Source organism: Cavia porcellus, unplaced genomic scaffold (genome assembly GCF_034190915.1).
Source record: "Cavia porcellus strain 051 isolate PalLab524CR breed Dunkin Hartley unplaced genomic scaffold, mCavPor4.1 scaffold_4, whole genome shotgun sequence".
Lineage (NCBI taxonomy): Eukaryota > Metazoa > Chordata > Mammalia > Rodentia > Caviidae > Cavia > Cavia porcellus.
This window is the reverse complement of record NW_026947487.1, coordinates 120,820,466-120,846,764: the sequence shown is the minus strand read 5'-3', so window position 1 is coordinate 120,846,764 and position 26,299 is coordinate 120,820,466. Positions and strand designations below refer to the sequence as shown.

General features: G+C 54.9%; 3 protein-coding genes across 18 annotated transcripts; 2 read left to right on the top strand and 1 right to left on the bottom strand.

The window, feature by feature from the left end:
• The first annotated feature begins 123 nt into the window (after positions 1 to 123).
• Positions 124 to 10,014, top strand: Vps9d1 (VPS9 domain containing 1). 6 transcript variants are annotated; one of them, XR_010047123.1, is made up of 17 exons: positions 124 to 516; positions 1,752 to 1,827; positions 2,384 to 2,476; positions 2,576 to 2,735; positions 4,299 to 4,410; positions 4,497 to 4,559; positions 4,927 to 4,979; positions 5,085 to 5,172; positions 5,318 to 5,403; positions 5,867 to 6,375; positions 6,988 to 7,117; positions 7,387 to 7,595; positions 7,772 to 7,868; positions 8,894 to 8,998; positions 9,346 to 9,431; positions 9,580 to 9,735; positions 9,856 to 10,014. XR_010047123.1 is itself a non-coding variant. In XM_013149562.3 (16 exons), the coding sequence occupies exons 1-16, from the start codon at positions 124 to 126 to the stop codon at positions 9,663 to 9,665; spliced, it is 2,346 nt and encodes a 781-aa protein (XP_013005016.2). In that variant the 3' UTR covers positions 9,666 to 10,014. The 6 variants fall into 6 exon arrangements, 5 of the variants coding, with proteins under 5 accessions (XP_013005016.2, XP_013005021.2, XP_023419572.2 ...); XM_013149562.3 differs by having other exon boundaries at positions 9,580 to 10,014; XM_013149567.3 differs by lacking the exon at positions 8,894 to 8,998 and having other exon boundaries at positions 9,580 to 10,014.
• Positions 10,015 to 11,219: 1,205 nt separating this feature from the next.
• Cdk10 (cyclin dependent kinase 10) lies at positions 11,220 to 23,202 on the bottom strand. 11 transcript variants are annotated; one of them, XR_010047124.1, is made up of 14 exons: positions 22,944 to 23,200; positions 21,930 to 22,182; positions 21,375 to 21,446; positions 20,842 to 20,944; positions 20,659 to 20,740; positions 20,334 to 20,401; positions 19,890 to 19,942; positions 19,652 to 19,721; positions 19,075 to 19,134; positions 18,745 to 18,868; positions 18,520 to 18,659; positions 17,962 to 18,014; positions 13,003 to 17,774; positions 11,220 to 12,287 (listed from the first exon to the last, which is right to left on the bottom strand). XR_010047124.1 is itself a non-coding variant. In XM_063247870.1 (13 exons), the coding sequence occupies exons 1-13, from the start codon at positions 23,028 to 23,030 to the stop codon at positions 17,677 to 17,679; spliced, it is 1,221 nt and encodes a 406-aa protein (XP_063103940.1). In that variant the 5' UTR covers positions 23,031 to 23,201; the 3' UTR covers positions 11,220 to 17,676. The 11 variants fall into 11 exon arrangements, 10 of the variants coding, with proteins under 10 accessions (XP_063103940.1, XP_063103939.1, XP_063103942.1 ...); XM_063247870.1 differs by having other exon boundaries at positions 11,220 to 17,774; positions 21,930 to 22,178; positions 22,982 to 23,201; XM_063247869.1 differs by having other exon boundaries at positions 11,220 to 17,774.
• Positions 13,475 to 17,320, top strand: Spata2l (spermatogenesis associated 2 like). Its single transcript, XM_003461194.4, has 2 exons — positions 13,475 to 13,777; positions 15,605 to 17,320. Exons 1-2 carry the CDS (start codon positions 13,475 to 13,477, stop codon positions 16,580 to 16,582), a joined length of 1,281 nt encoding a protein of 426 aa, XP_003461242.2. The 3' UTR covers positions 16,583 to 17,320.
• Positions 23,203 to 26,299: the final 3,097 nt, after the last annotated feature.

Below are 26,299 nucleotides of genomic sequence, written 5' to 3'. Positions count from 1 at the left end.
TGACAGTGCCCGCGACCGCCGCCCGCAACGGCCAGACTCTACTAGCTGTCGCCACGAGCCGGCGAGAGAGGGGACTTGGTCCGCTCTGTCCTTACTGCGGCAAGGCTGGGTAAGGGGCGACAGATGCCAATCCCAAGGGTGGAGAGACACGCGAGGCAACTGCGGGAGGTTCCCTTCGCCAGCCTCCCAGCCCAGAAGCGGAAAGGGTCAGCGCCAGCCACACAAGACCCAGGCCCCGCCTTCACGCCGTGCAGCGTCTACCTCCCCGACCCAGATCTGCGTATTTCGGAAGTACGCCAGCCGGAAGTGCGTGCGCGCCCCTACGTTCTCGGCGCCTCGGGTGATCCCCCAAGCCGGCTCACACTACGTTCCGCTCCGCCCCGCCCCTCGTCGCCACCTCCCCCGCCCGGCGCCATGGCCGCTGCTGCGGCCGGGGACGGCCTGGCCAAACCGCTGCAGAGCGCTATGAAGCTGGCCAACGGAGCTATAGAGCTGGACACCAGCAACCGGCCGCGGGTGAGAAGGCAGAGCGGGGTACGCCGAGGGAGGGTAGGGCGGGCGACTCCAAACTCGGGTCTCGAAGCCGCTCTCGCCCTCGCTGCCCTGTCTGGTCACCGAGTCAGAGCGTCAGATCTGAGGTTGGCTGCAAAAGGGCTCAAGGCGGCTCCGAGGCAGCCGCGGGACAGACAGGCCGGTGAGTGGGCGCGCTGGGGTCCCAAGCAGACGGCGGCCGGATTGGGTGGCATCCTGAATGGTCGACTGTCGCGCCAGGAGGTCACTTTCGAGGAAAGCCAGGCGGGAAAGGGCAACAGCCGCCCGACCCAGGGCAGGTGGAAAAACCCGCGGAGCCACCCGGGCTGTCCACTACCGGGCTGTCCACGGGGGAAGAGTCCGCGTTCACTTGGAAAAGCATCCTGTCCTCCCAGTTGCTTTTCTAGGGCAGCAGGTCCCCCTACAAGTCAGAAATCCTGCTCGAAATGCATGCTGTGCTTTTCACAAAGGTACAGACTTTTATCGCTGGGCTAAAGCAAAGCAAACACACCTGCTGTGGTTCCCGATGCCCTAACTCTGCTGGAGCTAAACAGAGCCTCCACATCCTAGGAATACAGGATTCAGGGTTCCAGGCTCCTGTGTGCACAACGAATCCTTTTTTTTTTTTTTTTTTTTCCTTTTTATCGGTACCAGGGATCGAACTCAGGACTGCCTGCTTGCAAGGGAGGCACTTATGCCGCTGAGCTAAATCCCCAGGCCCTCACAATGAATCCTTAACCTGGGGGTTCGGCAGAGCGATTCCCCTTAACCTAAAACAAAACAATCCTGAGATTTGCAGCCTCACTTTCTGTCTTCTCAAGAAAAACTTTCTTATGTCATGGAGTGAATAGTCCCTGAGTTACATTAGAAGGAAATTTGTTGCACAGAGTGAAAAACAAGAATTGAGGCTGCTTCTCTTGTGGCCCACTAAATGAATCTAAGATAGGCAGTAAGAGGAGAAATTGACACCTGTGTGGCCTCTGCTCTAACCACCCAGTGTGAAAGTTGGGGGAAAAGTGCTCTGACATCTTTTCCTTCAAGTCTGGACACTGCAGTTACTGTCTCCGCCCCTGTACTCACCTGCCCACCAGGCTGGATGTCTCTGAGAAATGAGCAGGCACTGCTGTTCCTGTGTTTCCCCGCAAGGGCACCAGGCAGATATGATACAACCATTCCCCTCTGCTTGCCTAAGCTCTACCATTTCTCTTTCCTGGACACAGGAGGCATATGTGGAATACCTGAGGAGCATCCATTACATCTCCCAGGTGCTACTGGAGGAAGTGGAATTGACTAAAGGTGCGACAGCCTTGCCGTTGCTGTCCCAAGCTGGGTGGGGGGATCTTTTATGTCCTTCCAGCCTGGTCACTACCAGAAGGTGGTCCATGAGCTACAATGCCAGAGTTTGATATTAAGGGGATAGGTCCTAAAGTGGAGCAAGATACTGACCCAGGGCAGGAGACAGTGAGCTGCACAAAGACAGGGGTGTTCCAGCACAGGGATATGGGCAGGATTGTGTACCTTGGGTGAGTGAAAGCAAGGCTCAGAACTCTGTGAGAGAGGCCAGTATAGGGGCAGAGGTTCAGGATGCTCTGTAGGGAAGACAGGACCTGCACCAACACCAGGGAGAAGTGAAGAATTTGGGGTGAACAAGCCTTGCTGGGGGCTGGCGGGAGCCACAGGGCCAGAGGATGTTCAGGCAGATGATGGAGTCAGTGTGAAGACAGGAGTGGACAGTTATCATGACACATTAAGTCTGGGGAGCATGTGCTTCTCTACATCCTTGTTTTCATCTCAGCAAGAACCTGACTCACAGTGAGGCTGACAGTAACCAGTCTTTTTATCCCTGCCCCAGATGCCTGGGAAACAATGCCCCCTGACACCTCAAAGATGCTAAAGCTGGCTGAGCAGTGCCTGGAGCGGGCCCAATCAACAGCTGCCAAACTCGGTGGGTGCCCAGATAAGGGAACTGACCTGGGTACCCCCAGTCTTTGCTTGATGGGACAGTCCCTGACTGGCTGAGACTGGCTGTGCATATGGCTTGCAGGGAAGACTTTCCTGAAGCCAGTGGTGCCCTTGGCTGCTCCAGCACCGCCTACTGGCCGACACCGCCGGGTGTGCTCAGATGAGGGAGGGAAGCTGTCTCCATTCCTGCCTCCTGAGATCTTCCAGAAGCTTCAAGCAGTAGAGTCCCCAAACTCCAAGAAGTAAGATGGCAAGATGGGTGGTATGCAGAGCCTGTGGTTGGGTTTGGAGGCTAAGAAAAGCTAGCATCCTATGGGGAACTCAGTTAAATGAGTTACAGAGGTGGAAGGTGTAGCTCAGTGGAAGTTTGGCTAGCATGCTCAAGGTACTGGGTTCAGTTTCCAGTACCTGCAGATTAGAAATACCTGTTTGCCTGGCAGAGCAAATGCAAATCTTTTTAGGAAGTAAAAACTTTGATCTCTCATAAAATTGGTGACGTACAGAGACAGCTGAACACAAAAAGAAGTAAGAAACTACCAGCCTACTTGGCAACCTCGAAGTCAAGAGTTCAATGAACTCATGAGTTCAATCCCTGGAACCAAAACAACAAAAAAAAAGAAACTATGAGACAACGTTAGTAGAAACTGAACTGCAAAGCTTTCTGGTAGGACGGTCAGGCATATATTAAACAACTGTTCCCTGATGCTGGGCGTGGTGGCTCACACCTGTAATCCCAGCACTCAGACGGCTGAGGCAGGAGGATCCTTGGGAGTTTGAGGCTGGCCTGGGCTGCAGAGTATGTTCAAGACCAGCCTGTACTGCATAGTGAGACCCTGTCTCAGACAAATAAATAAATAAACAAGTGTTCCTTGTACTTAGACAAACAACAGGCAAGTTTGAAACCTGTGGGCAGCAATAAACTATAAAAAGCAGGCTAGCAAATAAAGAACCAAGTAGAGATGAAAGAAACAAGAGACTATAACACTAAAGTGATTTTTAAAAAACTAGTTGGAAACAAAAAGAATTTATATTGTCCAGTAGAAATGCACACACACACATACCAAAATGAATAGACAAGTTTATAACAGCAGAGTAGATCTGGCAGCAGACAAAATGAGTAAGTCGGCAATACAATCCGAATTTACCTAGCATGTATCACAGAAACAGAAAACCCAAGAAAGAGAACATCTAACATACACTTTTTGAAGTTCTACAAAAAGGAAAGAAAATGAGAGAGACATATTATTGAAAGATGACAATTTTCTAGAAGTAATGAGAGATACTGATACATAGGCAAAAGCCAGTAGCTTAGGACCTGCTCCTCCTGCCTACTGCTAGGGGTACCCAGGCACCTTTTCTGTATCTGTAGTGTCAGGGCAGGGCCAGGTGTGGACTACCGTCTTGATCCTCCACCTTTATCTCCACTCCTTTGGAGGGCTATTGCTCCAGGACCTTACACCCCAGGAAACAGGCAGAGTTCTCCACTTTACGCTTGCAAGCCAGTCTCTGGCTTGTTCCAAGCCTTTGACAAGGTTCATGTTGGGGTTTTTATAAAGTCCCAAAGGTCCAGCTTTTCGTGAGAAATCCAAAGTCCTAGTATTACTGAGGCTAATGTTATGGCAGAATACAAGGGGCAGGTTCTTGCAGCCCATCCAGACTTTCTGCATTTCCTTCCTGCCCTGTCACCACCACCTTTTCCTTCCCTGGTCTCATAGCAAGGTCAGAAGGGTACAAAGGAGGCCACTGGGGTCACAGGAACACTCCTGGGCTTCCTGGTCTGGGTAGCAGCCTGTCACCACTTCCAGGGAGTTAACACCGCTGGAGGAGGCCTCCCTACAGAACCAAAAACTGAAGGCTACCTATGAAGCCCGGATGGCCCGTCTGGACCCTAGCCAGGCCATGCAGAAGACATCACTGGTGAGCAGAGCCTGAAGAGGGTCCAGGCTGTCCAGAAAGGGCCCAGACAGTGGGAAGAACTGCCTCACTCTTGCCTTGTCTCCTAGACACTGTCTCTGCAGCGGCAGATGATGGAGAACCTGGTGATCGCCAGAGCCCGAGAGGAGACAGCATCCTTTCAGACCATTCCTGTTGTCCTGAGGGAAGAGTGGGGAGAAGGCTGTGGGAAGTATGTTTTTTAGGGAAATAGCTCCCTAGGCCCTCCATGGGCTCTGGTCCTCCACTCAGCACAGTGACTGCTTGTTATCATCAGGTCCTCGGAGATGGGGCTGTCCTGGGGCCTCCCCTGGGAACTGCGTCTCCTTTGTCTTCTGTCCCTCTGGCCTTGCCCACTCACTGTATAGCTCAGTAGCAGCTGCATCTGCCACTAGGATACCTGGGATATGGAGGATGCTGGGGTGGGAGCAGATAAGGGTCCAGGAAGTGGTAGGGAGAGCCCAGGTCAGACATGGTGGCCCCTTAACACCGCCACCCCAGCTGCAGCGGAAGATGGAGGAACGCCGGCTGCGGCTCCAGGAGGCCACTAACAGGTGCAGCTCCTTCCTGTCTTGGGCCAAATAGGAAGGTCTGGTGGTGGTGGGGCTTCTGTGCTTGCATGTCCAGCCCTGGGTCCCCAGCCTGTCCTTCTTTGCCAGGAGGTTCTGTAGTCAGGTTGCCTTGACCCCTGAGGAACAGGAACAGCGGGCCCTCTACGCAGCCATTCTTGAATACGAGCAAGACCATGTGAGTGTTGGGCTGACAGGGTGGGCAGGGGATCCAGGGTCCTGTGGGTCTCCTGGTGTTGGCTCCTCCTACACCCTGGGGAGGGTAAGGGGCATCCCATTGTGGGGACCCACTGTGCTTTCCTCCAAGGTCCCTTGTCCTGCAGGACTGGCCAAAGCACTGGCGGGCCAAACTCAAGAGGAGCCCGGGGGACCTGTCACTAGTGACCAGTCTGGTTTCTCACCTGCTCAGGTACCCCGGTCCTCCCTACTGCTTGCATGCTGACATGGAAGGGCAACTAGAAAAGAAGGAGATGAGTTAGGAGGGCTGAGAAGGCAGCTGTAGCTAGTGAAAGGCCATAAGGCGAGGGGCTCCCACAGTGGGACTCAAGCTGTACCTCAGCTCCCCTTTGCACAGAGGGCTTTTCACTGACTTCCTTCATCTTTCCACATGGGGCGAGTCACTCTGTTTGCAACATTTGCCAAAAAGAAAGTGTATAGATCTCTTTTGTGGAATCTTTGACAGGGAGGCAGCTCTGTAGATAGGCAGTTGTCAGAGACAAGGCCATGAGGCTCACACAGGCCAGGTTCCTCAGCCCCCAGGCCAGAAACCAGCAAGTACACTGCAGTTCTGTGCAGCTCGGGCATGAGCAAGGGTGCATGGCCTCCTTGTAGCCAGGCTGTGCCCTGCCCAACAGCTGCTTCTCTCCTTGCAGCCTTCCTGATCATCCCATCTCACAGCTGCTGAAGAAACTGCAGTGTGCAGTGTACAGCACACTGTATCCTGTTGTGAGCCGGAGTAGCATCGGCACTCTGTCTGCCCCTGGCAGCTGCTCCTTGCCCCCAGATGCCAACAGGCTACTGGCTCCTGGGAGCCGGCGCCTTCGCACCTCCCAGAGCCTGTACTGCATGCTGTCTCCCCAAGAGCCCAGTGTGACCCCATGGCCCCAGGATGGACTGCCTGCCACCCCCTCCCTCCTCCCCAGGCCCCTGGACAGAGGAACAGATGGTAGCCCAGCCAGGCCCCCCTCACCCTTGGTGGATACCTTGTCCCACCTGCCTGACAAGGACAGCTCCTTTGAGGACCTGGAGCAGTTCCTGGCTAAGTCAGAGAGGTGGGGCTGGGGCTCTGGGGCACAGGCTGAGCCACAGGTCGAGGTGACACAGAGGGAGCCCTTGCTGGAGTATCTGAAGAGCACGGTGAAGGACATTCACAACGCCATTGGTGAGCTGTGGGTGCTGCCCTGCCCATGGCCAGGCACTCTGCTGGCAGCCCAGCCCCTCACGGTGGCACTCCTTCTGTCCCTAGCCGTGCCTGCCCTGGACCATATGGGGCCAGGAAGTATGCCCACTCATTCCTTGCTTGTTTGTCCTAGCACATTTCATTGTGATAGTTGACTAGGATCTGTGGTCAGCAGGTGGTCTTGCCTGTGCCACTGGGCTGGGCTTGTAATTTTGCAGCAAGAAGACTCTGCACCGTTTACCCTACTGACTGTGGCTGCCTCCAGCCTTCCCACTTTGGTGCTAGGCTGCAGGTGGCTTGTGAAGCCTTCTAGGGATGCAGGGTTTGGGCCCAGTAGCCAGAAGCCACAGTCTCAAGTTCTCACTGTGGTGACCATGCTCCCTGCCCTGCCCACGCCCCTTCCCATGATTCTAGAGTCCTTTGGGCTCCTGCAGACCTGATGCAGGTTCTTTCAGGAAGGAACCCTCTTTCCTCCTCAGGCTCCTTAGAGGAGTGGGGAGCTGGGGCCCCAGGCCACATGGGCAGGATGGGCAAGGGTTCTCTTTAGGCTTAGCCAGGAGGGCCCTCATGGAGTCCTCACTCTGCTCCCGGCAGACAGGCTGCTCTCACTGACTCTTCTGGCCTTTGAGAGCCTGAACACAGGTGCTTGCAAAGATCGCTGCCTGGCTTGTCTTGAGGAGCCCTTCTTCACTCCACTGTGGCCTCTGCTACTGGCACTATACAGGTACAGCTCTTGCCTGGCCACCAATCCTAGGCCTGGCATTACCCACTGCTGTCTCTGAGGCTTGTCTGGGTACTGACCATGGCCTGCTCGCTTCCTGTTCACTGAGGCTGTTCCCAGAGGTTCTGGTTTGTGGGTGGGCCCTGCCCACTCTCCACAACTGGGGCCCTCATTGCTAGCTCACCCAGGCTGAACCCCACATCCAGCCACAGCAAGGCCTCAGTCTCCAGGGTGGGGTCCTGGAGTGGCTGAGCCTGACCTCTCTGCCTTAGAAGTGTGCATCGCACCCGGGAGGCCGCCCTGAGCAGGAGCATGGAACTCTACAGGGATGCACCCCCCACGGCCCTGGGCATCCCCACCAAGCTCCTCCCTCGGGACTCTGAGGGCAAGGGGTCTGCCAGCTACCCCTACTGCAGCGCTACACAAGAGCTGGGGCTGCTGGTACTGGAGAGCTGCCCACAGAAGAAGCTGGGGTGCATCGGTATGGGAGTTTGGGGGGCAAGCAGGGCTGTGGTCAGGTACAACAGATGCTCTCCCCTCTGTGCTACAGCCCCACTGTGAGGGGCATACCCCTAATATGATGTTGATGCTCCCAAGAGGGGTGGGCTGTCCTGGTAGAAAATGCCCCATGCAGCCAGCCGCATTTCTATGCCACAGTACGAACCCTGCGAGCCATTTGTGTTTGTGCCGAAGACTACTGCCGCACCCAGGAGTTCACACCTGAAGCCGGACGCCAAGCCCCTGCAGCTGCGATGTGAGTCCTATGACAGCTGTGAGGACACTAGTCCTGAGGTTGTCCCACAGAGGTCAGGGTAGGAGAGGACAGTCCTGCTCTGTGCCTGACCCCTGGATGATCTGGTCAAAATAAGGTTGTATATCCCAGAAGCCTGTATTTTACACCATTTGTAGACTTTGAGGGAGCCCTGGAGGGATACTCCTCCACTGACTGCCCAACTGGGGGTTTCTGGCATGTGCTAGGGGAGGAGGGCTGTCCCCACCTAAGCCATGAAGCTCTGTGATGTTTCATCCTACCTTGAACCCCACCCTGGGCTCAGCTGTGGTTAGCTCTGCTTCTGGCTGCCCTACCCAAGAATCAGGGCTGGCCATGAAGACGTTTGTCATTGTGGGTGCAGGGGTCCAACCTCTGCCTGGCTTAGCCTCAGGAGAGGTCAGCACTGTGTGGTGCTCCTCCACACAGGGGGCAGTGGCTGCCCTATACTGGGTCTAGCAGCAGATGCCAAGGAGACAGGTGCTTGCTCCAGACCCCTTTACTACCATGAGTTTTGGGCTAAGAGTCTACAGGTCCCACCTTAGCCTACCTTGGGAGCCATCGGGTGTCCTGCCCTGTGAGTCAGTCAGCCTTGAGCCTTGTACCTGACTCGACTCCTTGCTCCTCTGAGCCTTGCAGAAGCTGCTGGACTGAGTGCCATGTGGCCTCAGTGCACATGGACCTACCTAGGACAGGTATGGAAGTCTGGTTTTGAGCTGAGCAACCCCAATCTCAGGGGCAGCCACCCATGGCCTGGAAAGGACCCTGGGAAGAAAGGACACCCAGAAGCTTGAGAGGTCCCAGGAGCAAAGGGGCAGGAGAGCACCACATTTCAGACTTGGCCTTGACACTCTCATGGGCACTCTTGCTGGTGTCTTGCACACTGGTGGATGGGACAGTGCCGGGAGAGCAGCCAGCTAGGCCAGGCTGGCCCCAGGAACCACAGGTTTAGGGAGCTGATGACTACCCTAGCCTTAGAGCCCACTAGCCATGGTGCTCCTGCTTGGCAGTGGCGCGGATGACCTGCTGCCCATCTTGTCCTTTGTGGTGCTGAGGAGCGGCCTTCCCCAGCTGGTGTCAGAGTGTGCAGCCCTGGAGGAATTCACCCATGAGGGGTAGGAACCCCCAGGTGGTGGGGCAGGGATCCCTACAGGAATACCTTGGCAGCAGGGACCCTACCCCTGATCTAAGCTGGTGGTTGGCAGATGACAGGTTTTATGTGGAAAACTGACCCCAGCATGTCTCCAGGCCCCTAGACAAGAGCTGAGGGGCTTTCCCCAACAGCAGACATGTCCCAGGGCTGTTCCCCTGCCCTACCATCCAAGGATGAGAAAGGTGGCAGGGAAAGGCCTCCTTATAACCCTAGCTGTGGCCCCTTTGGCCCAAGTCCTAGCCTGTGGAAGCATGGGGAGGAAGAGTCATGTCCCCTTAAGGTGACACCTGTCCCTTGCATGCCTGTTAGGTACCTGATTGGAGAGGAGGGTTACTGCCTGACATCACTACAGAGTGCCCTGAACTACGTGGAGCTGCTGCCTCGGGGTGCACTGGGCAAGTAGTAGAGGCTGTACCCCAAGGGCACCTCAGTACCTGTTGAAGACGACTCCTTGATCTCCATGCTGCTCTGCACTCAGGTGCCAGGCACCAGGGGCAGCCAGCTATGGTGGAGCCCAGCTGTGGCCCCTTTCCTGGTCTGCAGCTGTCCCCGAGGCTCAGGGCCGCATCTTCCTGCAGCAGGATGGGCACATCAGTTCTCTGTACCTGCTGTCCTGTGCCAGCCTCTGAGAGGCCTTGCGAAGGAAGCCTTGAGCTGCCCACCTTCAGGAGCACTGCACAGAGGGACCAAGAGTCAAAGGCAAGAGCTGCCCTTCCTTGCCTGAGCCTGGGCACATTGGGGGAGAACTTGCTGTTTATTTATTGAGCAGTGGCTGGGCTGTTCCAGTCTGGGCTTGGAGCTACAACCTCTCCCCAGCAGGAGACCTCTCCCAGACTCATTGTGGCAGTGGTTAATGGATGTTCTGGGCCCTGGCCAACTCCCACCCTGTCCTGCCTTTCCCAGGTCAGGGTGAGTCCAAAGGTTCCTGGCCATGTGGCTACCAACTGGGCCCAAAATAAAGAGATCACTGCAGTTTTCCTTGGTGTGGCTCCTCCATCTCCACCCACGCATGGGCCCAGGCTCAGGCAGCACAGCTCCCTAGACCCTCTGCCCTAGAACAGGGTCACAGAGCCAGGATAGCACAGTCTTTGCCAAGACAGCTAAACTCTCCTTTAGAGTGCCACCTGGGGGCCTCTCAGGATCATCACATTACCCAGGGACACAATGATGTGCCGTGGTTGTTTCCCACAGAGACACATGTCCCATAATATCCCACACACAACAGTGTTCCACAACAGCTGTGTGTTCCACCCATGGGCATGCACTCAAGTAGCCCCACTTCTGCCCATGCACACGAGGGTCTTGAGGGAGCTCTGTGTCCCTCATGGGAGGACACAGGGCCTTAAGATGGCCACGTGTGTCATGTGGGAGGACACAGCCCCGTGTCCTGCGGTGGCAGCACTCCACATGTGGAGAGGCCCATAGTGCCCAGGTAACAGGGAGTGGACAGGCAGTGTAGCATCCTCCAGGATGGCCTGTGGAACAGAGAGGCAGGAAACGGCCCTGGAAATTCCGGGTATAGAGGGAAACAAGGTGGCCGAGCACTAAGGACACAGGAGCTGGCTATGGGGTGATGACATCCCTGCTCAGGCTTCATCACTGACTAAAGCACTGCTTTGCAAACAGAATAGGGGATGATGAGCTCTATACTGCGTGAGCCTGCACATACCACCCCTATGCAGTGGGCTTCTGTGTTCAGGTGCTGTGTCTTGCCACATGACTGCAGTAGCCTCAGCCTTCCTCAGACTGTTCTCACTGGAAATCCTGCAAGTCAACAAGACTGGAGTCTCAATTACAAAACTAGCAATGGCTACAGACAGGCTGTGTATCTAGAGGAGAAAACAAAACACTAAGAGGGCCATGAATGGTGGTGCACACCTATAATCCTAGTAGGAGGCTGAGGCAGGAGGATCACAAGTTCAAGACTTGGCTGGGAAGTTTGAAGCTTAGTGAGACACTGTCTCAAAATAAAAAAGGGCTAGGAATGTACTCAGTGCAAAGGTCCTAAGTTCAGTTCCCAGGGCTACCAAAACAGCTTCAAAATCACAGCTAAACTAGTGTGGTAGAGCATACCTGTAATCCTAGCATTCAGGAGGCAGAGACAGGAAGATTGCCACAAGTTCGAGGTCAACATGTGCTATGTAGTGTGCTCAAGTGTGGTCAGAGTCAGATGAGGACAGAGATCAAAAAGCTGTTTACGTTTATTGGAATCTCAGTGCAAGTAATGAGCTTGCGAAGGGAAAAGAGAAGCCAGACTGGTCCGCTGATGCACACTTGTATTTGTAGATGAACAGCAAGCCATTCTAGCGTAGCCTTCAGGACAGCAGCTCAAAGACAGTAAATAACTGCTTAGCAAAGTAATTTAGGCAAGAACTGTACCATCAGCTGCAGCACTGATTCGGGTTTGAGGCCCCAGGGCAGCACGGACTGTTTGCTGACTTTCGCTCTGGCCGGTGGCCTGGGAGTGTTTCACCCAAGATGCCAAAGGGAACCTCTCTCCCAGCCACATAGACCTTGGACTTTCTCCCTCGTATTAATAACTGCCAGTTGTAAATTAATCACAGCCTCTGCTGCTCAGCCTCAAGGTGGTCTCCCGCAAAGAAATGCAAGTTAAAACTAACAAAAAACAACTTCATACTCACTAGAATCAGGAAGATTTTAGAATGCTGGACAATGGTGAGTATGTAGTGGGGCAGCTATAGGGTGACCTGGGAACTGAACAACTGGCACCTCTGGCCTCAGCTGCATGTGGCTGGAATCTGATCTTGTATGTCTGCCCTGTGAGTCCACAAGGGTGATGGTTTCCACCAAGAACAAGGAAGGCAAAGGAGAAAGTATCTGTCCTCGGTAGCTGTCCAGGTGGAACCAGTCACACGATGCCATTCAAGTGTATTTGCAAGTCTTCTACTATTTTCCTCCTTATCTCCATCTGGGCGGGTTCATGGGGACAGCTTGTGTTAGGGGCAGCCAGCCACATGCCTCAGGGAGACTTGCCTGCATGGTTACAACATTTATCAAGTTTCCTTTGAAACCTCTGGAGAGAAGGCAGACAGGCACCTTTGGCCAGGCAGGTCTCATGGGGGTATGCGTTGCTGTGGTTGTAGCCTGGAGAGGAGAGGAGCAGGGCTGCTGAGAAGAGGGTGTAGTCTAGCAGAATATGGTTGCTAAAGCCAGGACCCCAAGAGCTTCCTGAAGGCCGTCCCTCCTCCACCCATGGAACAAGTGGAGGGGCCAAGCAGGGAAGATCACAGCTAGGGAAAGAAAATATGTTGTAAGCCTAGGGCTCAGAGGAAGCCTGGATAGGGTCCGATTTGCAGCCCTGGATCTGACACTGGGCAGTGACCTAGCCCACAAGGGAAACCCACCTACCCTAGGTTGGTTGTCTGGTTGTTTTACACGTCCCTTTTTATGTCATTCGGTGCACTGTGAATGGACCCTACGGCTTCTAATGGAGTCTTTTGTAGCTAGGGAAGCGTTGTGCCTCTGGACCACATCTCCAGCCCGAGGATGCTTTTTAAATATTTTTCTGATACTGAGAACCCAGGGAGCACTGAGCTACATCTTTAGCCCTTATTTATTTTGAGATAGGGGTCTCGCCCAGCTAGTGTCAGTCTCAAGATCCTCATTCCTCAGCGTGCTGAGTAGGGAATCACAGGCGTATGGCAGCACGCATGTAACCCCAGCTATGTGGAAGGCTGTGGCAGACGGCTAGCAAGCTCGACCCAGCCTGGGCAGTTAATTTAACAAGATCTTATCTCAAAATTTAAAAAAGAACAAAGAAGTTCTGGGATACTTAAAAAAAAAAAAAAAAGGAAGCGCTGAGGCCCCAGCCCAGGCCGCCTTGCCTCTGGCCAATCTCCGACCCGGAGATGCTGCTCCCTCACCAGGCGCCAGAGTGCTCCGAGGGTCGGCACGAGCAGTCCACGTGGACTAAGGTCAGGACGCTGACTGAGCGCTCCTGGATACCTGCAGCACTGAGAAGTAGCACCCCGCGAGGACAACGGACTGCGCGGTGACAGGAACCGGTAAAGGAGCTCCTGCAGGTGTCCCGCAGGATAGGGCTGTAGCTGGCTTCAGGACCTTCCTAGGGATCGCCAGCAAAGCCTCGGAGCCACCAAAGCAGGCTCCAATGGCGCCGCGGGGCGGTCCTGACCAGGCCACGCCAACACCCGGGATGCCCGGAAGCCAAAGTCCCGCCTCCGCCGCCCGGGCGGTCCGGAGCCAGGCCCCGCCCCGACGTTGCGGCCGCGGTCTGGGGGCCGGAAGCGCCGGTGGAGGGAGCCTGGGAGGCTCACCGTGAGCGGCCTCGGTACCTCGGGGACAGTGGGCACCGAGAGGTAGCACCGCAAGCCACACGCTGTCCGGTGGGCGTGGGCACGGCCTCCGGCAGGGCGCGAGTGTCGTGGGGAGGCCCGCGCTGACCCGCTGCCGCACCAGGATGGGCAGCAGCTCGCTGTCCGAAGACTACCGCCTGTGTCTGGAGCGCGAGCTGCGGCGCGGCCGCGCAGGCGTGTGCGGGGACCCCTCGCTGCGCGCAGTGCTCTGGCAGATCCTGGTGGAAGACTTCGACCTGCACGGCGCGCTGCAGGACGACGCGCTGGCGCTGCTCACAGACGGGCTCTGGGGCCGCGCCGACCTGGCGCCCGCGCTGCGCGGCCTGGCGCGCGCCTTCGAGCTGCTGGAGCTGGCAGCTGTGCACCTGTACCTGTTGCCCTGGCGGAAGGAGTTCACCACTATCAAGGTGCGAGAGCTCAGAGGGTTTCAGTGGGCGCAGATCTGCGAGGGCGCCACCTGATAGGGATCTTGTCCTTCCTCAGTGTCCTCGCAGCCCTCGTGGCTGTGGAAACCCTAGGGTGGGCGCACAGGTCGAGGACCTATAGTCATGGTGATCCCTCAAAGGTCTGGGCTGCGCCCTTGGCAGCCCAGGAGGGCGCTGAGACTGGGACGAGAACTACCGGTGGGGTCAGGGGATTGCCCTGGGGAGGTAGGGCTGCCGCGCACCCTGAGCTCATTCAGAAGAGTGGGAAGGTGATAACGTCAGAGCGCACGCATGTGGGCGAGGTACGCCTCCGCCGGTTGTCATGGCAGTAACAGCCTCTCCTGCCGTGCTAGGAAGCCACCTGTCCCGCGGGGACACGTGCTGGTCCGGTAACAGGGCTTCCATTCATCGTCTAGACCAGATTGTAGGGCCCACCAGGACAAGAGGGAACAGATGGGCCAGCTCTGGGTACCCACAGACTGGGCAAGGGCAGGGGCAGGCCTTCTTCTGGCTTTGAGCACGTTGCCTAGTATCGCTGAGCCATTTCCTCTAACAAAGGGAAACAGTGGTCCAGTTCATAGGCTTTCGAGAGAGGAAGTGTAGCGGCTGATGCCAAATACCTGGCAGGTGTCATCCTGCCAAGGGTCAAGATGAATGCTGCAGGGAGCCGAAAGTCTGAAATGCTAGGTCGGCCCTGACGGTGCTCTCCAGCCTTACAGGCTTTGTAATTTAGAAAGCAGTTTCCCACCTGTTACTCCTGTACTCACACCAGCTGCACGTTGGTCTCTAGAGACCTTTTAAAAATGGTTCATCCACACGGTACAATACCACGCTGCAAGGGAAAATGCACCACAAAGTCTATCCTGGCAAGGAAACCTCTGAAGGATTGTTGCGGGGAAAGCCCAGAGTAGTAGTGTTTAAGAAACTGCCTGTTTTGCTGGGTATGGTGGTGTACCCCTGTAATTCCAGCACTTGGGAGAGTGGGGCTAGAGGATCACTGTGAGTTGAAAGCCATTGTAGGTTACATAGCAAGACCCTGTCTCAAAAACCCATAACAAGGGGCTGGGGATTTAGCTCAGCGGCATAAGCGCCTGCCTTGAAAGCAGGCAGTCGTGAGTTCGAACCCTGGTACCGATAAAAACCAAAAAAGACAAAAAATAAATAAATAAATAAATACCCATAACAAACATAAAAAACAGCAGCAGCAAGCTGTTCTGTAGTCCCAGCACTCTGGGAGACTGAGGCAGGACGATTGCAAGTTCCAGCCTACCCTGGGCAATTGAGTGACTTACTGAAATCTTTTCTCAAAGAAATGAAAAGAAGGCTGGGGATTTAGCAAAAAAGAAAAGATATCTTCAAAGAAATGAAAGAGCTGGGGATATAGTTCTGGGGAAAGGCCCATTCATATACATGTACACACACAGAAAACCAGAAACAAAAAAGAATGCCAAATATAGGGGAACCATTAGAGTACAGGTGGCCAGCAGGCCCTGAGAACAGAACTTCTCAGTGCACCATTCTTTACTTTGTTCTGCACTGTGAGCCATCGGAGTAAGAAGTCAGTTTTGGGAGAGCTTTTATAAGTCAGATGCATTTGTAACCCAACCAAGTCAGTCCATACAGGACTCCTGCAAAAGTTTACAACTCAGATGTTTGTAAGCCAGGGACTTAACTGCTTTTAATCTTGAAATCCCTGCCATCCAACCTTCCCCAACAGACCAGCCCAAGGGCGGGCAGTAGATCACAAGCTGGCTATGGTAGCAGCATGGGTTGCCAGGAGGGCAGCAGTTGACCAGGCCCTCTCTGCAGACCTTCTCCGGGGGCTACGTGCATGTGCTGAAGGGCGTGCTCTCCGAGGAGCTCCTCATCCAGAGCTTCCAGAAGATGGGCTACGTACGAAGGGACAACTATCACCTGATGGTCGCCACCCCACCTCCTGCCTGCCAGCTGGTCCAGGTGGCCCTGGGCTGCTTTGCACTGCGGCTGGAGTGTGAGATCCTGGGGGAGGTGCTCACCCAGCTGGGTACCAGTGTGCTGCCAGCTGAAGATCTGCTGCAGGCACGTCGGGCCAGTGGGGATGTGGCCTCCTGTGTGGCCTGGCTGCAGCAGCGCCTGGCCCAGGACGAGGAACCACCACCCTTGCCCCCTCGAGGCCACCCTGCCACCTATGGGGCACCCCTGGACCTGTACCGGGACCTGCAGGAGGATGAGGGCTCAGAGGTCAGTCTCTACACAGAGCCCTCGCCTGGCCCTGACTCACCCCCCGTGGAGCTGGTCTACCGGCCACCACTCTGGGAACAGAGTGCCAAACTCTGGGGCAGTGGAGGCCACACCTGGGAGCCCCCAGCAGAAGAGTTGCCCCGGGCCAGCAGCCCACCCTATGGGGCTCTGGAAGAGGAGCTGGAGCCTGAGCCCTCTGCCTTCTCATTCCTCTCGCTGTGCCATGAGCTGAGCAGGCCTGGGGACTTGGCTACTCCCGAAGCCCCTGGGAGCCCAGGGCAGTCCAGCCCCAGGCTTAGGCGGGTAGAGAGCACACTGGCCTCAGCCTACAGCTCTGTCCCTGAACCCCCTGGGTACCAGGCACACAGTTGCCTAGTGCCTGGTGCCCTGCCCACCCTATGTTGTGACACCTGCCACCAGCTACATGCTGCCCACTGTACTGCACTGCCTACCTGCCGCCCAGGGCACTCGCTGCGGGCACTACTCAGTGATACTCAGCAGCGCCTGTGGCTGCAGCGTGCCCAGGTGGACACCTTGCTCTTTGACAGTCCTGGGGGCCGACCCTAGGCCGGACTGGCCGGTGGTTCCAGGCAAGTTTCCATGGTGCTTCTCAGGGGATGGCAGGGGCCCTTGGCTATCCCTTGCTGTCCTGGACATGCCCTGCATGGTAGGAAGGGGCTCTGTCTCTGCTAGCAGAGGCTGAGCTGGGCCATAGGGACTTCTCTTGTATCTCTCTCAATGCCCAGCCCACATGTGCAGTAGGAGGGTCAGCCTGTCTGTCACAGTGTCCAAACCTGTCCCCAGGAAGGACCCTGCCCTTTAGAGGCCCACTGATACCCACAGTTCCTGAGAGTTTCCTGCAGTTTGGGGTTCAGGGCAAATTGCCTCCTCCCATGTTTGGGAAGGGTCCCCTACACTACATAGGTCCACCTGGGAGGCTCCACCAGGTGCACAGCTGACCTGAGAACTGGGTCTCTCCCAGGGCATCACAGCCCGGAGAGTTTGCAGGCTATTCCTTGGCTGGGGAGGGGTAAGAGCCCTTGGTTCCCCAGTGCCTGTAGTTGATCCAGGCAGTGGGCACAGCGACCCCAGAGGGAGTCATTCTGCTGCTTTCTGCCTACGTGACTGGATGGGCCAGGTCTGCCCTGTCCACTTGGGGGTAGGCACAGCAACTGCCACCTGTGCCCTATCCTCACTGCCTCCTCTCTGAATCTCCCTATCCCAGCCCTGCCCAGCACCCTGGGGATACTGTCCTTATCACACAAGTCAGAACTCTGCAGTACATTAAACAATGGTGAAACCACATATACTTGGAAGGCTTTTATCTCTTTATCCCAGGATGGGTGTCCATCATGTCACTTCTCCCCTGCCATCGTCCCCACCCCACCCCAGGCCCCTCCTCCCACCTGGACTCTGGTCAGCTCTGCCTGAGGTCATCAGAGCCTGTTTGTGCCCTAGGTAGCCCCAGAAGACCACGATGACCCTGGACTCAACTGATTGCCAGCATTCTCCCTGGGTTCCGTGCAGCAGCGGCATTAACAAGCATGGTGGCTGTATGCGACAGTAGGTGGCGCTACAAGGCCCCAGTCCTCCTTGTAGGCCACAGTCCAGCCTGCTGCTGAGCAGAGGCTCTTTGATCTGGAGTCCGCCCATAGCCACTGTCAGGGTTTGCACCGCTTGCTCTGGCCTTCTGCAGTGCCTGGGGCAGCCCGCTTGTTGCGGTGGTGGGGGAAGGTGGGCATGAGCTCCGGCTCACAGGCTGCAGAAGAGGGAGACCCTCTGGTGGGCTGGGGGTGCACTCCCAGTCTGAACCCTAGTTCACTGAGGCTCTAGCCCAGCTTTCCTCATCTCCTAAGGGGTCTGCAGAGAGCCCACCCTGGCCCCCACAGACAAAGGGCTGCCACTCAAACCCAGCCAAGCTGAGCCTGAAGGGGTAGGGAACTCACGTAGGGGCTTCTCCTTAAAGTAGGAACTCTCCAGGCAGTCCCCTGCTGTCGCCCTAGAGAAAGACAGCCTGTTAACAGGACCCTTGGCCTCAGGGAGGCCTGTGTGCTATGTGCCTAGCCCAGCTCTGCAACCTCTGGGCCAAATGTCCACCAACAGAAGGGGAGATGATAAGTAGGGGTCTGCTGCCCAGAAACCAGTGGGTGCCCAGGGTGAGCCTGTGAGTCTTCACTGAGCATCTGACCCCAAGTGCCTGGCAGGGCTGTCCAGATAGCAGTGCAGCCTGTGCTCTGGGGAACCATCTTCAAGGAAGTTTGCTGTGTTCATGGTGGAGTGTAGTTAGCATGAACAGATGCCAGAGTCTGTCCCAAGCACCACAAATAATGAACACGGGATTTGAGTTGAAGGACCCTCCATTCTGCACAGGCGGGCACCCTCTCAGGTACAGGGCCCAGAGCAGTCTAAGCAACAGGATCACCAGCCCCAGCCTGATCTCCCTGTGTACTAAGCCCCAAATCTAAGCAACAACGTGGGTATGGTGCTACAGGTGGCGCCCACACCTTTTCTTGGGATCATACATGAAGAGGAAATTCAGCAGGCGCAGCCCAGCCTCTGAGAGCCACGGAAACTTGTGCTTGAGGTTGTTGTATGGCTGCTTCCTCAAGCTGTACTGGCTGACAAGTGGCAGCTTGGAAAAGCCCTGCAGAAAGTAGGGAGGGAGAGCTGGAGCCCCTGCGGGGACAGGCATGGGGCCAGGCAGGCCAGGGATGGGTAGGGGCACAAACCGGCCAGATGTTCTCACTAGGCGTCCCCAGCAGCTGCACAATCAGGTCAACTTGGTGGATCTCAGACGTGCCAGGGAGGAGGGGCTTGTGGGCCAACAGCTCAGCCAGGATGCAGCCCACGGCCCTGCAGGGGAGGGGTCACAGATTTCCCTGAGTACAGTGCTGACACTGTGGTCAGAAGGTGCTGTGGAGGGGACAGACACATGACTGTGATGAGGATGGACCTGCCTCCTGCAGACCTGAGTGCCAGAGGACAAGCAGCAGCAGTGTGATGTCCTCACATGGCCCCTCACTCCTGCCCCATCCCCCCAGGGCAAGCAGCCCTCTTACCACATGTCGATGCTGGTAGTCTGGGTTGTGGTCCCCAGCAGCAACTCAGGGGCACGGTACCTAAACACAGGCACCACTCAGCTCTGCTCCTAGCTCTGCTCTGGGCCTCAGCCCATCTCTCGCAGGGCACAGCTACCCTGAGGACTAAGGCAGCCTCAGAAACAGGATCATCACTCCCAGCCCTAAACCCCAAACCCAAGTGACACACACATACAGTGCTGCAGGCAGAGTGCCACATGGACAGTGGGGTCCTTGGGTCACAAACTGCTGCATCCTCCATGCAGCACTCAAGACTGTCAGCCTGTTCTCCCAGGGGGCGCCAAATGACACTCAGCAGAGGCAACACAGGCCTTGGTGTCCTGTCCCTAACCACCACCCTGTTCAGCCTGCTCTGTGACTACTGAAAGCTACCACCCTTCCCTTTGCAGGCTCTGGCTGCATCAGGACAAGATGGGGCCTCATGTGTGAGACAGATCCCCTGCGGCTGCATCGTGTTATCCTTTCCCTGGGACAGAGATTAGCTCCTACAGATTCAAGACATCCACTCCCAGGGGCTCCACATTTCTGAGGGACTTACCAGAGGGTGACCACCTTGGGGGTCATTGGTTTCACTGGGACACCATAGGCCCGGGCCAGGCCAAAGTCCGCTGTAGCAAAGGTAGAGAGGGAAAGGCTAATGACTGGGCTTAGAGCTGGGCTCTAAGGTGACAGGCAAGCCAGCCTGGCCTCCAGGACCCCTCGCCTCCTCCACACGTACACATGCAAGCACACATACACGTGCATGCGCACACACATGGCCAGTGCCAGGTACGCACCTGTCTTCACACAGCCCTTGTCAGTCATGAGGAGATTAGAGACCTTCAGGTCCCTATGACAGAAAGAGAAGACTAGTGTTCTCAGGAAGCAGCCCCACGGGGCACTAGATTAGACTGTCACCATAGCACTCCAGGTGGTTCTTGCTGTATCAGCGCCAGTGGGGGTGAAGCACACACAGCAGAGACTGCAGCCCTACACATGCCTGGGCCTGGGTGTCTACATGGCCCAGTTCTCCTAGACAGAGCAGGAGTACATGGGGCCTTCTCAAGTTCACCTGGTCCTGGACCCCTCCCCACAGACAGAGGAACGTGGGGTGTCCACTGTTGTCCTCTAGCATTTGGAGGGCCACCTGGCCCAGATCCTCATGCCCACCTCCAAGACACACCCACAGCACAGATCGTCCATCCTAAAACATGGGATCCCTTGTCCTGGTTCCTGCCCACCTGTGGATGATGAAGTTCCTGTGCAGGTACTGGAGGCCCCGGAGCACCTGCAGCACAATGCACTTGACCTGTGTGAGTATGGAGGCCTTGGTCACACCAGCCCACACTGGGCCCTGGCCATACATTGGTCCTGGTCATCAAACCCAGCAGTCCCCAAAGTAGCCTCAAGAGCCTGGTATGGCTGAGAAGTGTTGCTGTTCCCTCTGCTTCTCAGTGACCTGTGCGCTGTGTGGATGGTGGGAACCCAGATTCCCCGCACCCCACATGTGTGCACAGGTAATTCCACATTCTCAAGCTCCCTGGCCCAAAGGTCAAGACCACATACCTGGGCCTCAGAGAAGGGCGTGGGCATGTTTTCCAGGAGGCTGGCCAGGTCCTGCTCACAGTAACCCATTACTAGGAAGATGCTGTACGGAGGCAGTCAAGACAAAGCCATGCTCCCTCCTGTGTCTCCTGGAACACAGAGCCAGGCCCACTGGTCTCCCAGGGAATAAATTGGGACATGCACCTCTCCAGGTGGTTTCCTACCACCACCTCCTTTAGCTCCACAATGTTGGGGTGGCGCAGACGCAGGAGCAGCGTGATCTCCCTCAGGCTGCTGATGGGGATGCCTATGACAAAGCAGCCATGTAAGCACCATGTGTCATGGCGTCCCAGCTCCTCACACACTCCACAAGAAGCCACCACCATCCCCAGCACCAAACCTAACCCTTCATCAAACAGCACCTCCTGGGCCCAGCAATGTTTGTGACAGTGCACCCTGCAGGATGCAGGGCAGACCTGGGGCTTGGCACCAGGGAAACAGCCAAGCTGGGATAAAAGGGGGCAGTCATGATAGCAGCAGGACAGCAGCAACAGAGAACCCACAAGTCCTGGGGGATAGAACTGGGGAGCTGAGGCCTGAATGGATGACAAGTGCCCTTTCATCACTATGCAAGTGCCCTGGAGTGGTTCAGTACGAAGAAAACCTTAGGTAATGGGCACACTGTTGAAGTGTGCTGAAGTCCAACCAGAATGGCTCACACCCTTACTTCCACTCACCGTCCTTCTCCTTGTCCATCCGCACCTTCTTCAGGGCAACAATCTCGTCTGTCTTTGTGTCCCGGGCCCGATCTAGAATGGGGACTCATCTAGAGTAGTCTACTCTAGACCCTGACCAAGGCCCCTCAACTCCCCAGGGCCCCTTCTCTTGATGGCCTAATGCCTAGTGACAATTAGTCTTGCTCTGCACATGCAAATCCTCAGCTTGAGACACAAGCTAGCCAGACCTTCCTCTCATACAAGTTGGGCAGAGTGTACCTAGCTTTGATCTATGTGCTGAAACCTGGCTTCAGCCCTACCTGTGCATTCTCCTCCTTAGTGTGTGCAGTGCTGCTGTGGGTTTGTTTACTATATCTAGAAAAAGCAACCGTTATTTGTGCAAAGATCATTTCACAAAGCATTTTGTCATCTTGTGCAACTTCCAAGCACTTGATAGAATGACTCACATTCCTGGACCTGGACATTCCAACTGCTTCAGGAAGCTCTACACGTTATCACTCTGACAGTTCCACCCCTCTGTACTGACTGTACTGGTGTGCTGACCCTCTTCCTTACCAGGACAGACTGTGAAGCACATGGAGTCGCACCAGCAAAGAAGGCTCCCCAACCAGCCTAGCTCCGGTCTGTAGTACAAGGACACAGTCCCATCCAGCCCAGCGCAGTGCCACGGCAACAGCGCACCCACTACCAGCTGAAGCCCACCTGAGGCTCTATGTCCCAATGTCAGCCACTCACAAACAATGCCATAGGTGCCCTCGCCGATGCGGTTCAGCTTCTCAAACTCCTTCACACTCCGGCATCGTCCTAACTGAAAGAGAGGTGCCACCATGGGGCGCTTGGAAGCTGAAGGGACAAGCAAGATGGGAATTTCACCCGAAACTGATAACAAGCGTGTGCACTGCACACCAAAGAGAAAAGCAGCTACATTTGGCCTTTCCAGTAAGAGGATGACGACGCCAAGCCCACAGTGAAGGACACTGAGAAGGGGCCCACTCACTCCCCCTCAGCCTAGGCTCCATATGTGTGCTGCTGAGGCTGGTGCTGTCACAGACAGCCCTTTTGGGTAACACTACAAGGGCCATTTGGCCAAAGAGAGTGAACCTCCCTTGCAAGCTGAGTAAGAGTTTAACGCTGAGTTAACATCTTCAGTCCTATTTATTTATTGTATTTTTAACACAGCAGTTAATGCTGGCCTCGAACTCAGCGATCCTCTTGCCTCAGTCTCCCGAGTGCTATGATACCAGGTGTGCACCACCATGCCTGGCTGGTCTTTTTAATTTTTTTTTTTTTTTAGACTCGGTCTCTTTTGCTTGTTTAAACCTCTTGCCTCAGCCTCCAGAGTAGCTGGGACTAGGTATACTACCACTCTTTTGACTAACCCAGCTGCTTTTGCAAAGCCGTCATAGGCTCGGAACTGAAGCCCCTGGGCCCGCGCGCCGCCTCCCCGCGTGCCCCCGCTCCGCACACCCCCCGCTTCCGCGCCGGCCGCGACGCCGATTCCCTGGCCGCTTCGATCCGGCCTGCGGGTGGCGAGGCGGACAGCGCTGCGCAAGTGGCACCCAGTCGCACCCTGTGTTCTGGAGGCACCGTGAAGAAACCTTCCTTACGGATACACTTCAGGCGGATCTGCTCCGACTCTGGGTCCGGATCCGCCATGCTTAGCGCCGGCCACGCTCTCCAGGGTGCGCAGGCGCACGATCTACTTCCGGCCGCTTGGTCCTTAGCAACGGTTACTAAGGACTCTCCCAGTGCTGGGTTCCTAGGGTCAGTCCAGACTACAAAGATTGCGGAGAAGCGGACCGGAGGCCGCGTCGATTATCCGCGTGGGGGTCGGGCCGTCGGCCTCAGCGGGCACAGTAGCCTCTGCCAGGCAGCAGGGGGAGCGGGCTCTCCGCTTCTGGGCGAGCCCAGCCCAAGCTTCCAGAAAGCGTGAAGACTGCAGTCGCCCGGGGCTTCTGTGCTGCAAGCTCTGCCCTGCCCTGCAACAGGAAGAAAAGTCTCGTTGGTTTACAAAGACAGGACGTCGTGTCACCTCCTTTGACTTCATTGTTGAAATCCAGGTGAGGTAGCGGTGCTCAAACGACTGCCCACAGCCAGACTTAGACTACACTCGGATTGTTCTAGACCCGCTAGAAGCTGGCTTGCCTGCTAGCCTCTTTTCCCTCCCCACGTCGCAGCTTGTAGCTTCCAAAAGATGTTTAAGTGACAAGGTCGATGCCAGCAGATCAGCAATTGTCCCGGTGCTTCGAGGTCCTCCAAATGCAAGCTGCAAGTGAGAGCTATTCTGTGGCAGCTGCTGTCAACCTGAAAGCAACCTCTAAAGAGGAAAATCCCGCGTGAGGCCAGCCTCCTTCTTCTTCAGCCAGAGCCAAGGGTTTAGGCCTCCTAGGAGGGAGGCAGGGGGCCTGCGATTCAAGAATTATTTAAGAATTGCAAGCCCAGACCTCCCCCTCCACTCACATTTTCCTCTACAGTTTGGGAAGCTGCTTGGCTCTGGAGCCAGCTGGGAGGCCTGATGGGAGAGAAATACCGTATGGGCCACTGAAGAGCTACTGGGGAGACAAGGAGTCCCAGGGGGCGCACTCAGTTCAATAGGTGGTATTTGATGGCTTGTGTGGAGGGTTGGAAAACTAGGCTGTTTGTACTCCTGGATGTCCAGAACACAGACCCATCTGGGCTGCAGTCGCTTAGGTTAATGCAAAGCAGATTTTCAGTAACAAATCAACACCTGAAATAGACTAGGAAAGCATGAGGCCATATCCTCTAATCCCAGTACTTGGAAGACAGAAGCAGGAAGATTGTGTTTGAGACCAGCTTCAACTATGCAATGGGACCCTGTGTCCAAAAAGACTAACTAAATAATTTAAAAATTAGGCTTCTAAACCGGGCATAGTGACACACACCTATAATCCCAGCACTCGAAAGGCTGAGGTAGGATTGTGTGAGTTCAAGACAAGCCTGGGCTACAAAGTGATCTGAACTGCATAGTGAGATCCTGTCTCAAAAAGACAAAAAAAATAAAAATAAAAAAAAAAATAGGCTTCTGGTGGTGTGTGCCTGTAATCCCAGCACTCGGGAGGCTGAGGCAGGAGGATTGCCATGAGTTCAAGGCCAGCCCTGGCTACATTGTGAGTTCAAAGCCAGCTTGACTACACTACAAAACAGGAGCCTGTCCCAAAAAAGCAAAAATAAGCCAGGCATGGTGGTGCATGCCTGTAATTCCAGCACTTGGTAGGCTGAGGCAGGATTGCTGTGAGTTTGAGGCCAGCCTGGGCTGCAAAATGAGTTCAAGGCCAGCATGAATTGCATAGTGAAACCCTGTCTCAAGCCAAAAGAAAAAAAAGCAAAAATAATAATAGTAATTATGCTTCTGCCAGATTGCTTGCCCCTTACCCCTGGGTAATTTAAAACATTTATGCAAAAGTTTTTAAACAATATCACATCTGCATGCTATACTACATTCTCTCACTTGTCAGGCAGGTACTTACACCGCTGAGCTGAATCCCCAGCCCTATACTACATTCTTTAGGTTGTATATATGTATGAATATATAGAGGACTAGATGCATGTACTAAATAGGCCTACATGCATGTATATATATTAGATAGGTGTGCATGTATGTGTTACTATGTGTGGGCATGTATATTTTATGCTTGCTTGCTAGTATTGCTAGATTGGCTTACATGTGTGTACCACATGGTTTTTATGGATGTACGACATAGGACTATATGTATATGCACTAGATAAGAATAAATATAACAGGCCTGTATATATTATGTGTGAGACTATGGGTCTGTGTATGTTCCAAGTAGGACCGTGTCTGTGCGTGTTAGATACGTAGACTGCATGAGTGTAGGTAATGGGTAGAACTGTGTGTGTGTAGTAGACTGTGTGTAGTGGGTGGGATATGGGTATGTACATGGTAGGACTCTGTGCATACATGTATAGATAATGCTGGATAGGGCTGTGGCTGTTTACTAGGTAGGGCTGTAGGTAGTAGATAGGACTGTATGTGTCTGCATATATATACACTAGCTCGGCAGTTGTATGTAGTAGGTAGGACTGTGCTTGTGTATGTGTGCACAAGGTAGGACTCTATATGTATGTCTACTAGGTAGTACTGCGCCCATGTGTATGTACTCTACAGGACCGCAAGTATGTGTATATACTAGATAGGACTGTGTGTGTACTAGATAGGAATGCATGTATGCTTGTATATACTAGACAGGGCTGTGTGTATATTGTGAATGTACTAGCCAGTACAATGTATATAGTGGGTAGGACTCTGTGTGTGTGTAGATAAGAATTGGTAATTGTGTGCATGCATATACCAGGTAGGCCTGCAGGCTTCTGCAGGAAGCCCAAAGTTGCAGTGAAGTTAACTATCAAGGAGGCTGTGCCATGGCATCATGTTGGTCCCAACCGACTTTCCACTCTCGGGACCTCTTGTCCATGGAGCCAGAAAAAGGACAGCACTGGCAAGGTCACTCTTGCAGCCTAAATGCACTGGCTGCGCTCCTCCAAATACAGTCTGTATTATTCTAAGCCTTTCTTTTTTTCTTTTGCAATACTAGGGACTGAATCTGGGGCTTGCACACTGAGCTACAGCCCCAGCCTTTTTATTTTTATTTTTTGAGACAGCATCTGACCAAGTGATTGAGTTGTCTAGGCTGGGCTAGAACTTGCAATCCTCCTCCCTCAGCCTCTAAGAATGCTAAGTTACAGTCATGCACAAGCACATTTGGCTCTTCTGGGCTTCATTGCTCTGGGTCAGCTCACAGTTGGCTAAGAGCCCTTTCCAGTGTGTGGTGGCTTTCCACCTTCTGCTCTGAGCCATTACATGTTGCTCGGTCCTCAGACTCTGACCTATCCCCAGAGTTTGTGGTGCAATGTCCACCCTGACCGCCAGGTGCTGCCCCGCACTC